General features: G+C 45.2%; 2 protein-coding genes across 2 annotated transcripts; one reads left to right on the top strand and one right to left on the bottom strand.

Annotated features, from left to right (window-relative positions):
- The first annotated feature begins 1,791 nt into the window (after positions 1 to 1,791).
- On the top strand, positions 1,792 to 3,588 carry lyz (lysozyme). The gene is made up of 4 exons (XM_018761015.2): positions 1,792 to 2,081; positions 2,240 to 2,398; positions 2,518 to 2,593; positions 2,937 to 3,588. Exons 1-4 carry the CDS (start codon positions 1,940 to 1,942, stop codon positions 2,998 to 3,000), a joined length of 441 nt encoding a protein of 146 aa, XP_018616531.1. The 5' UTR covers positions 1,792 to 1,939; the 3' UTR covers positions 3,001 to 3,588.
- A 4,325-nt stretch (positions 3,589 to 7,913) lies between these two features.
- chodl (chondrolectin) lies at positions 7,914 to 11,377 on the bottom strand. Its single transcript, XM_018761049.1, has 4 exons — positions 11,088 to 11,377; positions 10,329 to 10,553; positions 9,535 to 9,648; positions 7,914 to 7,998 (listed from the first exon to the last, which is right to left on the bottom strand). The coding sequence occupies exons 1-4, from the start codon at positions 11,360 to 11,362 to the stop codon at positions 7,914 to 7,916; spliced, it is 699 nt and encodes a 232-aa protein (XP_018616565.1). The 5' UTR covers positions 11,363 to 11,377.
- Positions 11,378 to 15,351: the final 3,974 nt, after the last annotated feature.

The raw sequence follows: 15,351 nt of genomic DNA, 5'->3' as shown, positions 1-15,351 counted from the left end.
TTGACAGCTCAGCCCCTCTCTTCACCCGAGTGTCCAAGACATATGGCCGAAGGTCAGAAGAAACGACTACAAAGTCGATCATCGACCTCCGACCTAGGGTGTCCTGGTGCCAAGTGCACTGGTGGACACCCTTATGCATGAACATGGTGTTCGTTATGGATAAACCGCGACTAGCACAGAAATCCAATAACAACTCACCGCTCGGGTTCAGATCAGGGAGGCCGTTCCTCCCAATCACGCCCCTCCAGGTATCACTGTCGCTGCCCACGTGGGCGTTAAAGTCCCCCAGTAGAACGACAGAGTCCCCAGTGGGAGCGCTTTCCAGCACGCCCCCCAGGGACTCTAAAAAGGCCGGGTACTCTACACTGCCGCTAGGCGCATAAGCACAAACGACAGTGAGAGACCGTTCCCTGACCCGAAGGCGTAGGGAGATGACCCTCTCATTCACCGGGGTAGACTCCAACACATGGCGGCTGAACTGGGGGGCTATTAATAAGCCCACACCAGCCCGCCGCCTCTCACCTTGGGCAACGCCAGAATAGTGGAGAGTCCACCCTCGATCGAGTAGAGTGGTTCCAGAACCCAAGCTGTGAGTGGAAGTGAGCCCGACTATATCTAGACGGTATCTCTCAACTTCCCGCACCAGCTCAGGCTCCTTCCCCGCCAGTGAGGTGACATTCCAAGTCCCAAAAACCAGAGTTGGCGCCCGAGGTCTGGGTCGGCCGGGCACTCGGCCCCGACCACCGCCCAAATCACAACGCACCGGCCCCTTATGGTTTCTCCGGCAGGTGGTGAGCCCACCGAAGAGCGGCTCCACGTTGTGGCTTCGGGCTGAGCCCGGCCAGGCCCCGTGGGCATAGACCTGGCCACCAGGCGCTCGCATGCGAGCCCCCCCCCCAGGCCTGGCTCCAGGGTGGGGCCCCGGTGACCCCATACCGGGCGGGGTAAACGGACGCCTTGATTTTTTTTGTCATAAGGGGTTTTTGAACCGCGCTTTGTCTCGTCTGTCATCCAGGACCTGTCTGCCATGGGAGACCCTACCAGGGGCATGTAGCCCCAGACAACATAGCTCCTGGACTCATTCAGGCACTCAAACCCCTCCACCACGATAAGGTGGCGGTTCACGGAGGAGAGTTTCATACAGAACTACTTAAAATCACATGTACAACTTCTAGCAAGGTTTTAGTAGCCATGTATGATAAACCATCAATAAAAATATTTGTCTCAATAACAGTGGAGCACATCTCACCCTCACATAAAATAATGGAGGTGTTCGGTTATGTAAGTGACCTGTCATTCCAGAGCATCATAATGTATATGCTTGTTATGGACATTGCTGTGAAACACAAAAATTATGATGCCTCGTCTGTAGTGTAGTGGATAAATTGTGGATAAACTGCAAGCTGACAGTGAATCAAACTATTAAAGCACAACAGTAAAACTGATTTGCGTGCCTGAGTCACTGTCACATATATGTTCTTTTCAGCTCTGGTATTCGGTTCTTGATAAATATTATAATTGAACACACAAACACCCGAAAAACATCTTTGAATTGGAGCAGAAATTAAAACAGGAAGCTTAACCATTTTGGTATAGAAAACAGAGAAACGAGCAACCACTTCGCTGAATAGCGCTGTGGTAAGAGCCCAGTGTCTCAATAACTGCAACACCAGCACAATGACTGCTGTGTGGAAATCTCTCCTCGCCTTTTCTCAAAAGTGTGGAAATGTCCTTTGGACTAGTGTGTCCCAACAGTCTCCCTGGACTCTCTATAAAAGCTGCAAGGTGCTACAGACAAGCTGCAAGACAGTCAAGGAACCCATTTGTTTTCCAGAATAAAGACCACTTTCTATTTTCTCTTTTCTTCAAGCAACAGACAGAAAGAGGGTTCTTGACAAGCTTGGTTCTCTTGTTTGAAAGAGGAGTCTGGACTGAGAACATGAAGCTGCTGATGCTACAGCTTTTGCTTCTGGGGGCGTTTCTGTCCCTCTGCAATGGACGTCAAATGAGCCGCTGCGAGGTGGTCAAAATCTTCAAAAGTCAAGGCCTGGATGGATTTGAAGGTTTTGCGGTGGGCAACTGTAAGTTTCGTTGTTTGCTGGAGATTCTCAAGAACTCTCCTGTGGTTTTTAAATTGCAGTTCCTTTTAAATATTCTCAGATTATTATTGAATTCTCTGATTATGGCCTTTGCACAAGTCCCAATAATATTTGCCTAAATACAGTGTAACTGTCTTCAGATGTCTGTATGGCATACTGGGAAAGCAGGTGGAAGACCCACAGGGTGCGTGAAAGCAACAACATGGGGAAGGACTATGGAATCTTCCAGATCAACAGCGCCAAGTGGTGTGACGATGGCTCTTCGGGCGGGCAGAACCAGTGTGGGGTGCTCTGTACAGGTAGACAGGGCTTCAGCAAGTTGCAACGGGTGCTGCTCGCTAAGGGTCCTGAATAGAAAACACTTTGTGCCTTTATGTAAGGTATGAGATGAGGTCGTTGTTCTGCTTTTCTTCATCAGACCTCCTGAAGGATGATTTGAAAGCCTCAGTTGAATGTCTTAAGATCATTGTGAAGAAGGAGGGGCTGAAGTCATGGTAAGTAAAACTCTTGCTGTCTCTGAATTTGGACCATACCAGGGCAATTCAACACATTTGATCAACACATTTACTTTATTAATCACTACTTCTGTCATTGGACCGCTTGTTTTTAATAGATTGCTGGGTAAAAGAGCAAAACAGACTTACGCAGCAGTGCACAGGTCAGGTATCTCATTAACTCAGAAACTGCGGTCGAGTGATGACATGTACCTGACTCCGTAGGAAGAATCATGCGATAGACATGTTCTAGGTAGTAGGCTCGCCGTGTGACTTTTTTTTGCAATAAAATAAAGTGAAAGTCCATCCAAGAAAGAGTATCAATTGCCATCTTTACCTCCAGGGACACCTGGGACAGCTTCTGCAATGGAAGAAAGATGAAGCGCTGGGTCAAAGGCTGTGACTAAAGGAAAAGGGCTTCACCGTTCTTGCTGCATCCCCTGACCCGTGGCACATGTTTCTTTATCCACCCTTTCCTGCAGTGCTCCTCTGTCCTCGGCTCAACTTGTTTCAAGATAAATATATATTTTCTTGGCTTCTGCTGCTTTCACCTTAGTGATTCTGAGGTAATTGTTTCAGTGCGTTATCTAAATGAGTGTGTATTAGAACAAGAAGAAGAAGTCACGCAAATAAAAGATGCAAAAGATTACTTATTGCATTTGCTTGTCAGTGTGCACTTCACATTAAAGCACAACTCACAAAAACGTTTTTGATTGATGTCTTACTTTATTGAATATCTTCAGATGGTACATTTGCCATATACTACTACAATTCAGCATGAATTTAATCTGCACTGAAATTATTTATAAGCTCTTGAATCATTAGCTCATATTCTCTCACTCCCCACTGAAAAACTTAAAACAAATAAGTCGCCAGATGCTCCCAGTAATAAGCTCCAAAATTTGTCTGACAAGAATTATTCTACATACCTACTGTAATGATGACGTATTATGGTGGAGACTAAGGGGTTGCCCCTCCCCTCGGTCCTCTCTCCCGCGCGCGCGCAGACTGATGTACTTGGCCGTGTACACATTTTGTGCCTCGCACGTTTTGGAGTTTACTTTAATGTTGTTTATTTTATTGTAAAGACAGCTGTGTGAAATATGTCATCCATAGTTGCCTACAAGATATTAAAAAGAAGAGCTTCCTTTTTTCCGTGTCCGTCTCGGTTTATATAATTATACGCCTTTCTGGAATCCACGTGAGGATCTGGGCTAACTCATTAACCAGATCGTTACACTACAGTATGCCCTGAAGGAACGGTTGAAGTGTTTTTATTGTGTTGCATCTTTTGCATTTACATTTATTCATCCAGCAGATACTTTTCTCCAAAGCGACTTCCAATGAACTCTATCTAGTGTTATCAGCCCACACACCTTATTCACCAGGGTAACTTACACTGCTAGATACACTACTTATAATGGGTCACTCATCCATACACCAGTGGAACACACACACTCTCTCTGCATCACTCACACACTAACTTTTCCATCCATCCATTTCTCCCTGCATCCTCATCTGGCCACCCTCCCTCTGGCTACTTCACCTCCAGCAGTTGTGCCTCTGGCCGCGGTCGACGTGGACTGCAGTGTCCAGCCACAGTCATCACCAAGCATTATCAGTAATTGTTTCTATTGATTCGTCTCCTCCGGCTGCAGCACTTAGCTTTCATAGGCAGTGGGGGTTCACAACGGTCTTCCTCAAGGATGGATATCGCTGTGCCCTACCTGCATGTCTATGCAATTGCGTATGTGTGTGTGAACATATGCATGTGTATATCATTCTGCAAATGTGTAAACGCAAATGTCCGTGTGTTTACGTGCATACCTTGCCCATGTGTGAGACACAAAGACTGTGGCAGTGGATTCTCCTGATGAACTTCAGAAAAAATACAGACCTTCTCTACCTACTGTCAAAAGAGGCTGGTTTCTTAATTTCACCCTTGTGCTTCAGCTACTGTGTTATTTGCACTGTTGCTTGTGTTTGGACTCTTGTCTTTCTGTTTATTACTCTCACATTGTGGTTGTTTTGTGCAGTATATTGTTATTGTACTCTGTTTCATATTTGTCACTGAATTCCAGTATGCTAAACACTGGTAATAAAGAGTTCTGAGAAACAATAACTGTGATCTGTACAATTATTCTGACATGTGACTGAGGTGAGCCAGTATGTAGAAGATGACAACTGATAAGTTTAAGTGGGTCTTTAATTTCCACCACGTTTTAGGAATATCTAGTTACCAGCTAATTCCTTCTGGTAACTCACATATGCAGTAAAAATGGCATTTACAGTCATGGTCAAAATGTTTGGCACTCTTGCACTTCTTGCAAATATCTCAGTTTTTCTCTCCACAATTCTTGATTTCATTGTTAGTATTACAGGACCTTTGTTTTTGACTCTGAACGTAATACACTGCAGAACTGATGGAACACATGTCGATATCACATAAAATGGCTTATAACGCAGTCAAAGGTTGGACCCCAATTCTACCCCCTCTTTTAATGTGCTTCTGTTTGTCTCAATCCACAGCTGGAATTATAAAATATAGATGGAATTCATATACTTCCTTTGAAATCAGTTATTGAAATATTCCTCAGTCCAAAACTACAGGCCAGTCTCCCTCCTTCACTTTCCTCTCTAAAATTGTAGCGCGGATAGCCTGTGATCAATTACCTGAATTCCCCACCCGGAACCATCTCCGCGGCACTAAGATGGTTTGAGTCCTACCTATCTGACAGATCCTATCAAGCGGTCTGGCGGGGCTCTCATTCTTCTCCTCTGCCTCTCTCAATCGGTGTCCCACAAGGCTGGGTACTGGGTCCTCTTCTCTTCTCCATCTACACCTCCTCCCTCGGCCCGGTCATAGACTCCCGTGGATTCAAATACCACTGCTACCCTGATGATTCCCAGCTCTTACTCCTCTTTCCACCTGGAGCATCAGACATTTCCGCACGCATTGCTGCCTGCCTGTCGGACATCTCTTCATGGATGTCTGATCACCATCTCCAACTCAACCTCTCCAAAACAGAGATTCTTCACCTCCCAGCTGGCCTGTCCTCCAGTCACAACCTCTCGATCAAACTGGACAACTCACTCATTTCGCCTAGCTCCTTTGCTAAGAGTCTGGGAGTTACGAGTGATGCAAGTCTGTCTTTCTCTCAACATATTGAAGCCACAACCCGGTCCTGCAGATACATCCTGCATAATATTCGTAGGATCCGTCCCTACCTCACTACTGACTCCGCCCAACTACTTGTCCAGGCCATGGTGACATCCCGTCTGGATACTGCGTCTCTCTCTCTCCTGTGTGGCCTTCCTGCTACTGCCATCAAACCTCTACAGCTGATACAGAACGCTGCTGCTGCACGAGTTGTGTTTAATTTGCTGAAGCGTTCGCATGTATCTCCTCTACTCGTTTCTCTGCACTGGCTTCCTATAGCTGCCCAGATCAAATTTAAGAACCTGGTTATTATCTACAAATGTATCAATAAAACTGGTCCCAGCTATTTACAAGACTTGATCACCCACTACACCCCAACAAGACCATTAGGCTCTTCCACGTCTGCCCGTTGGTGGTCCTGGCTGTATTGTCATGCACATACATGTGCAGGAACACATTTGTGATTTTTATGAATGCACTAGTAACTTTGCAGGTGCACACAAGCGCATGTGTGTTTGTACCTGAAAGCATGTATGTGCATGTATGGCCATATGTGTTGGTGCATCTGTCCAAGTGTCCACTGTGAGCTGAGCTGCTGTTACTCAGAAGGTATTTTACACAGGTGATATGTGGGCAGCCAAATTGCTCACGGAAGGACCAGTGTTATGTCTCACTTTGTGTCTGTGCCTGTACAGTCTCTTTTCTGTATTTGCAGCCCATGTTTTCTGACTGCCCTGTGCCCACAGTCTCGGTGTCCAGAGTGCTCTATGTCCGCAGTTTAAGTACACACAGAACACAGTACTTAACGTGTTCCATCAAATAATAACATCTTGTCACATAAAGTCTTTTAATTGCGATCCTCTACACATCACAGAGCATGAGCAGAACATTTAGTTCACTGTTTGAAAAATTCATTTTTATCTCTTTCTGTGCCATGGTCATTGGTGGGAGGGTCATATGAATAGAAAACACACAAGATCCTCTAGAGCAGCACACAAACACTTCAATGTCCATAATCTTTGTGTTTAACTCAACATCAATCTGAAAAACCTGAACCTTCGACCTGCTCCTGATTCAACTCATAGTGGCATTTACACACATTTCTCTCTCAGTAATCCTGTAAAGTGTACTCAGTGGGAAAGTTTTGGCAGGGTATAGCACAGCAACAAACATTCTAAGTAAAACTGCTTTGTACACTCTGTGAGTGGTACTTTGTACTTTGTACAGCATGTTCACTAAATGCTAGAAGACAGAAACAGTACATAAAAATTGTGAGCAGCACAGCACAGTACAGAGGCTTTCAGTTCAAGTTAGAGACTAGAGTACATTGACAACACAGAGTGCAGCAAACAAGTCTTTGGCCTTGCATCATAAAATTGCCATTACAATAAGTTCCCCCTCTCTGTGGACACGACCCTTTGTCTCACTTTTCTTGTTTTACTTCCTCTTTTGCCTTCAATGTCTCAAACAGGTTTGACCTTATTTGTGGCACCGGGGCGTTATATTCATCTAGCTCCTTGCTGAACTTTATTACTGCAGCCTAATCAATATGTTCAGTCTGCACAAGTGAGTGTTAGTTCTTCCCTGTCACCTGCTTTCTGAGTACAGCTGTCACCCAGAAGTGCTGCACAGTGCAGAGTGGCCTTGGCTCACAGTAGAGGTGGAACATAAGTGCTGGAGAGCAACAGGCAACAGTGATGACTAAGAGAAGTGCGAAGAGCTCCAGGTGTGTGAAAAGCAGTCAAATGTGTTAGAGAGGTCAGGTACATGGTCAGTGGTCAGGAACAGCTTGAGTGGTCAGTTGTGTGCTGAATGACCAGGGATATAATGAGGGGATCAGCAAAGTGTGTGAAGAATGGGTAGCTGTCCAGTGGGTGACAAGGATTAGGGTTAGCAGCCTGCTACAGGATAAGCGACTGGGTGTGCTGAGCTGAATTCAAAATGATCGGCTGAGTCTCATGGTGTTCTGCTTATCCTAGCACCCTCAGCAAGGCAGCGGTGAGGATGGAGATGATTGTGGCAACTCACACTGGTGTAAGAAAACATCAGCTCAACAGTAACATCAAATTAATAACGCAATGTAAGGATAACATGAAACAAACTAAAGTACACCGTTGTTATGGGAGTGAGGCAGAGGTCAGATCCTAACGGACTTCACGTTCACACCTCCATGCCATTTTCTGCCTTGGGTGTCTTGGAAATCCACAGTGTTGTCTGGTTCACGCTGGTTTTGGTCCGAGGTTTGCTTCAGAAAGTGTGCGACAGAAAACATGAGAAAAAGCAACGAATAATCTGGCTGTGTAGCTCGACAATGTATTGTACAAGAAAATGTTCATTCACATACAAAAACAACTTGGATGCCATGAGATGAATGTGAAATCCTGTCTTCAAAACAAAGAAGTTTCTAAGCATTTATTCACTGGCATAAGTACATGTCACATATAGCAAAAAGCAGGAAGCTCACATTCATCAGTGCAGAGCTGCTGCCAGTAAAGGTGACACCTGATTGGGATTCAGGAAGCTTTTCACCAGCTCTCACAAGACAAGGTCAGGTGAGATGGACCATGCAGCGACAACAAAAAAAATGTGGTGTCTAAGAATCACCTCCATGCCCCTTGCAGTTATGGGAAGTATGTTAGGAAGTCCTCACTCTGCATGAGTGCACTTTCATAAATAAAATGACCTGGACAAATAAAGCGCTTTGCAACATTCTGCCGAGCAAACCTGAGTTTTCATGCCGCGTACATAGGAGGGGTTTCATCAGGGAAGGGGAGGTTAGAAACAGCCAAGCTCAGCAATTCTGGCCAGATACTGATGAGGCAGCTGCATTCCAACTGTACTGTCAATGTGCTACGAGGCTGACAAAACCCCACACTAGACCCACACAATATCAGTTACATTTATTCATTTCACTGACGCTTTTTTCCAAAGCAACTTATAATGTTAATGTACCTACAATTACTTACCCGTTTGTACAGCTGGGAAAGTTCAGTGGAGCAATTTTAGGAGAAGTATCTTGCTCAAGGGCACTACAGCTGGAGGTGGGATTGAAACGTGCGACCTTTGGGTCCAAAGGCAGCAGTTCCAACCACTACACTAGCAGCTGTCCCATGTCACGACTGAACGTAATGACTCTAACGTGATCAGCTCCACACAACCATAGTGATGCTGCACAGAAAGTTTCATGCTGTACAGTGTGATTAAATCTACTGAAAGTGATAGACAACATGCAGCAAGACTGACATGACACAGTCTGACATTTACATTTACATTTATTCATTTAGCAGACGCTTTTGTCCAAAGAGACATAAGTACAATTTATGCATTACATTAAGAGAAAGAGATATAGCTGCAGACATGTGACTCAAGTGAACCTAGTTTGTTACCTACCACTTGCTGCACTGAGGTTCATCATTCAAGTAGGTGCATAAAACACAGGATAGACAAATCCTGATACCCTCCTACCAGTATTTTTTTTTAATATTGTAAGATACACAGACAAGCAGATACAATGCCGGAGTAGTGGCTGAATAAAGGCTGATCAGTAGCTCTCGGTGCAATGAAGCCACAGCACACAGCACGACCAGAACCATGCACTGTGATCAACAACCACACAGTACAGGAGACACCATGCAGCTGTTTCATGTCACGCTGTGCAGTTGTAGAGCTCTGGCCGTGTGGCCAGTGTGGTATGGGTGTTTGAATGTATTTCATGCAGTTTAAGGATGTCTAGTGTCACATGGTAGAGCACTACCGAGCGGCACTGTGGAGAGATCCTCACCTTTTACTGAGCATTTGGAAACAACACGTCCCTGAAGCTACCAGGATCAGCAACAGCAACGGAATGGTGGGAATAATCACATAAATGAGCAGAAGACCTGAGAAGGAAAGTAGACTCCATTTAATCAAATGCACAAATTGTTGCATTTGTTTTTTTCTTTGTCTAGCGTAACAATTCATGTCAAATGTTTATTATTTATTATTTTCTTGGCTCGAACTGTGCCCCATCTTACATGTCTTTTTTTGTCCATGTGCAGCCGCTGCGTGTGTGAATTTTTCTTGCAGAGATTAATAAAGTACCATCATATCACCCTATTACCATTATTGTTATTCATGGAGTGTTGGGCATGATGACACTGACTTGCAGAAGACACACTGTCATAGACATTTGCATGAACAATATCAATATTTCTATTTCAAAAGATAAACAGCAACAGAAGGTGTTCATACTGACAAAAAAAAAAACTCACCAGAAGCACCAGCCACTGCAACATGAGCAGTATGGTCTTTATCCATGTCGGGCCTCTCCTCTTTCACTTCCAGCTCATCCTCAGAGATATCTAAGAAAGGACGTGTGGCACCGTGTCTTACAACAGACCAATCAATGACATAATTCGCCCGCAGGAAGAACGCTTGACATGTAGTTCACTGCCTCGCCTCACCTGGTTTCCGTGATGCTGGCTTGGCCCCAAACTTTTTCCTTTGAAGAGATTCTGTAGAAAAAGGTATGAGCCCCTCAGTCAACGGGGACAACTGGTAAAGAAAAACAACAACCTCTTTCGTGTGCGTGCACACATGTGCGCATCTACAAATGAGCTGCTGTCTGAAAAGATGTGTTTGTGCCGCTGGTCTGATCTTATACCTGGCTCATACTTGCAGATGAAGTTGTGCTTCATGTTGCATCTGTCGTCATTCCACTGGTAGAGATATGCCCCTCCTGGGCCAGTGAGTGCAGTGGGCTGGTGGTACATCACCACACAGGCCTCACCTCCGCAGGAGGGCTCATCAGAGTACCAGTTCCTGCAGCACAGTGCAGAAGCAGTGAGAACATGTTTAGTGTTCACCTTGCTTCATGGGTGGCACAGTGGTACACTGAGTAGTGCTGTTGTTTCACAGTGCTTGGGTGGTGGGAGAGGCTGTGGGTTCAATCCCCACTCAGTCTGTGTGGAGTTTGCATGTTCTCCCTGTGTCTGCATGGGTTCCCTCTGGGTGCTCTGGTTCCCTCCCACACACAAAACACATGCTGTTCAGGTTCCCCCATAGTGTGTGAGTGACAGAGAGAGTGTGTGTGTGTATTCTGCTGATGTATGGATGAGTGACCCATTGTAAGTAGTGTATCTAGCAGTGTAAGTTACCCTGGTGAATAAGGTGTGGGCTAGTAACACTACATAGTATCCATTGTAAATTGCTTTGGAGAAAAGTGTCTGCCAAGTGAATAAATGTAATGTCACTTGATTACACTTGGATGACAAGCACTCAGTGGGTGAGAACCATACCAAAAAGAGCAACAGGCCCTACACACCCACCCATCCCTGGACACTTGCAGGGACTCACCTGAATTGTGCTGTGCTCCTGTCTGTCCAGTGGTACAGGTCAGGGCAGGAGGCAAAGTGGCCATAGTCTTGGGGTTCCCTGTTGGCCCGTGTCAGTCCAATCCAGAAGTCTCCATCTGACTCTCCTGGACCAGGTGCAATGCTGGAGGAGGAACTTAGATCCTGCAAGAGCTGTTCGATGAGCTGCTGCTCTGCCTGGCTCTCCACACTCAGCAGGGCCCCTCCGTCCATCTCACAGGCCTGTTGTGCCTCCCAGAAGGCCACGCGGCTTGACATGTCCCGGAAGTATGCAATCTTATAGCAAGGCTGCTCCGCACCCCCCTGGCATATGGTCTGACCTGTGACTCGAACAGCATTGTTCCCTCAACCAATGAATTGTTATTTACAGAAATGTCCTGTTGTGTCTCCCACACTTTTCATAAAGCAAATATTTCATGTTATAATTGGAAGCACATTTAGAAGGCTGGTGTGTAGGTCTGTTCTTTCTTGATGGTCTTACTGAATTTACCAAACGGGTCTTTTACAGACATACAGACACACACACACACAGTTTCACGCACGCTAGCATGGATGAAAGACTAAGGCTGCTGTGATGCTCCATGTTTTGGAAAGGAGCATAAAACTGTGGGACCATTCTGTAAAGAGCATGTGGTGAGGAGAATAATAACCCTGATTAATACACACATGGTTCAAAGTCTTATAATACCATTAGCTCACTGCCCAGGAGGTACTTTAAATAATTGCCTGATTCAGAACTGCACCATCATCACTTCAGGCTCAGTAATGGTGGCAGCATCACTAGAGAGCACCGAACTCAGCATTTTTACCCGCTGGCTCTCTCCCTCGCTTCCTCCTACTGCACCCCTCACCTCCCTGTTCTTTATCCCCATGCCCATCTCACTTCCTTTGCCTATTTCCTTCTGTTCCCCCAAAGATGCCCATGCTTTTCAACCTCCAGCTGTTTCCATGCAAACTCATTCTCTTTCCATTCTATTTCTTCCTCTCTCCAACTCCCTCACAGACAGTAGGCAGAAAACACCATATGTGATCAGATTTTATAATTGTTATAAATTTGGATTTGTTGCCAACAAGTTGCAGGTTCAAGACTGCTTGCTACAGTTAGTGCAGATAAAGTATCTAAAGCTACTAAGATGATGGTGGTCATTTAGAAAAGTGATGTAGTAGAAAGTAAGTTAACTTGGCCAATTACTTAACTTCTCTTTGATGAACAATTCTGAAGGACCTGGGTGTGTTGGAGGAGGTGAAGCCCAGCCATAGCAGTCCAGAAGCGAGCTAAAGCAATGTTGTTAAACTGACGCAACAAATGACATCACCTCTTTCCCATTTCCAGTCTCTCAGCACACTGTAAAGATTATTGCACGTTCAGTAGTTTCTTTTCTTTCCAATATTTGCCTATCTAACACAGGTATAAGGAGTCTTGTAATGTGGGTACAGTTCCCACCTCCAGCTCTAGTACACTTGCGCAAGGTGCTTACCTTAAAATAATGCTCCAGTAAAATGATCCAGCTGCAGAAATGGGTAAATAATTATAAGTGCCTGAACATTGTAATTCACTTTGGATTAAAGGGTCAGCTAAATAAATGAATGTAAATGTAAAGCAATTGCTCCAGCTGGAATAGAACATCCAGAATTTTGCAATGTTCAAGTTCATGGATGAAATCACTCTGTGATGAAATTAAATGGTCAAATTCCACAAACAGCATTAACCAGTGTAGAAGAAACACCATGTCCTTTTTTCAGAGAGACACTTTACTGACCTATACCTCAACCCTTAGTGTGACCAAACAGCAACGGGCCATTCTGCACAGAAGTGGACAATAAGCACAGAGTGCAAGAAACGTCGGGAAAACTCTGGACAGGATTCCAGTCCAAATGCACACATATTTATTCATAAACATATATAGGAGCATAGCCAGGAATTCAGGGCTTCTTGAAAATATTGCTGCCCTCTTTAAAATAAAATTAACTAATTACTACTGGAATTTTTGTGGACCTTCTCCAGGTATGGGTCCCTAGAACTGTCACCACCATTCAGCCCACTAGTGACAGCCCTGCAAACATGCAAATACTGCGATCAGTTCAGTCACCAGTCAACTTAAAATTCATCTGTCCAATAAAAACTGCAAAACAACAATAATATTAACAAACTAAGTGGAAATTAAGTATTAGTGTCAGTAAGATTTTTTAAATATTTTACTATGATGCTTCCACTGCTATGAAACCCATAAATGTTACTTAGCAAACTCTCAGATTGTTCACTATTAAAGGAAAATCAGTTTCTCTCTAATAACTATTCTGGCAGTGCATGTCATTGTTCATAATATAACTGTACATTGTGAAAAAAAAGAAAAATATATAAAACTGTAACACTGTCATCAGTAATTCTTCATTTTAGGATTAACTTTAGCGTTCTCCTTTGTTACCAGGTAAACACAACAAGTAGAAGACAGAAGTAGATATCAAGAACACGACTTCTTTGGTTTTAAGTTCATTACTGAATAAAATTAAATGCCTACATTGTCGAAACTGCTCGTCATGAGCGGGGTCATGGCAAACCGGAGCCTATCCCGGCAACACAGGGTACAAGGCTGGAGGGGGAGGGGACACACCCAGGACGGGACGCCAGTCCCTCACAAGGCACTCCAAGCAGGATTCGACCCCCAGACCCACCAGAGAGCAGGACCCGGCTAAACCCACTGCACCACCGCACCCTCCTAAAATTAAACTGTTATTTTTAAACTAAATAATATTATAAATCTTTATTTAGGTGACATGTTTGTCCATGGAGACCTGTAATGTTAAGCAATCAACTTCACTGCAATTTTACCCTTTCATAGAGCAGGGTACTCCCGCTGTCTCATTTCAAGGTAAGCACCTCGATCAAGGTTTACATGCCATTAAACAAAAACTGTACTGAGGTTCAGGCCCTTTCTCAGGTGGACCATGTTCACCTGGAATAGCCCAGAGCCACAGTGCTCACTGCATGGACTGCAGGGACTCACACTGGAAGTGAAGCTCAGATACAAGGCGAACGCAGGACTCACTGGAGGACACTCTGATCCTGGGAAGTCGGGGGGCCGAAGGAGAAGTGGACACCAGAAGATGGATGGACACGGACAACATGGATGGACAGTGGGACAGATACACAAGTGGGGTGCTGAAGTCCATGAGGTTATGAAAGTCGGAGTGGTCTGAAGGACTGAAACACACTCTCGTGCGCACGCACGCACACACACACACACACACACACACACACACACACACACACACACACACACGCACACTTTGATTAAGGGTGCTGTAGCAGGAGTGGTATTGGAGCCGACTAACTTCAGCTTTCAGCACCGCAGTGGCAAGCAGGACAGTAACCCACCGCAGCCCAAGAACAAGCTGAAAGCAACAACCCATGATGATCCAAAGCTGAACACATTCATACACTTGACCATTCGTGACCAGTCACCATGACTCACCGCTCACAAGTCTCGCACCGCGGCAGCTCACACCAAGGAGCGTCGCTCCACAAAGAGCCAAGAGAAGGAGGTAGTGCTGGTGCTGCTGCTGCTGCATCTTCATGCGCTTCACCGCCAAGTGGATGTATAAGGTGGTTGAGAAAGACGGAGCGCTCTGGGCATCACTCGCCCAACAATGGAGAGGAGGACCAAGCTGCACACGCTGCCGCTCGTGCGTGGCTCCTGCGTGGCTCCTGTGCTCATTGATCTCCCTCTCCAGCGCACTTAATGGAAGAGGGCATTGTTAACCCCCCTCACCCCTCCTTCTCCTCCTCCCCCTCCCCCTTTTTCATGAGATACATGTGAAGGCTCATTTCCATCTCTTTTCATTCCATTTTGAAGCTCAGACCTTAGGATGAAATCAGCTGATCATCATGGTACTGTACCATATGTGACCCTGACATAAGAAACCAGGGAAGTTGGGGGACCAGACCAAGTACCATACTATAACTACACTGATATCTTTCATAAATAATATGTTTGGTCCCCCAACACCTGACAAGTGGTTATGCACCTGGACCCCCATGATGGTTCAGTCATTCATTGTTCATCCCCCCACATCCCCCCACCGAGATCAAAGGAGGCCCCTCATTTCATTCATAGAATGAATAGCATCTTGATTTTATTCGTCTTCAGCTTCAGGCACTCTAGCTTGGCTGCTTTGTACATTTACATTTACATTTATTCATTTAGCAGACGCTTTTGTCCAAAGCAGTGGGGGGTGCAGTGGTTCAG

The sequence above is a fragment of the Scleropages formosus genome, chromosome 24, assembly GCF_900964775.1.
Source record: "Scleropages formosus chromosome 24, fSclFor1.1, whole genome shotgun sequence".
Classification (NCBI taxonomy): Eukaryota; Metazoa; Chordata; class Actinopteri; order Osteoglossiformes; family Osteoglossidae; genus Scleropages; species Scleropages formosus.
This window is presented reverse-complemented; position numbering and strand designations above follow the sequence as displayed.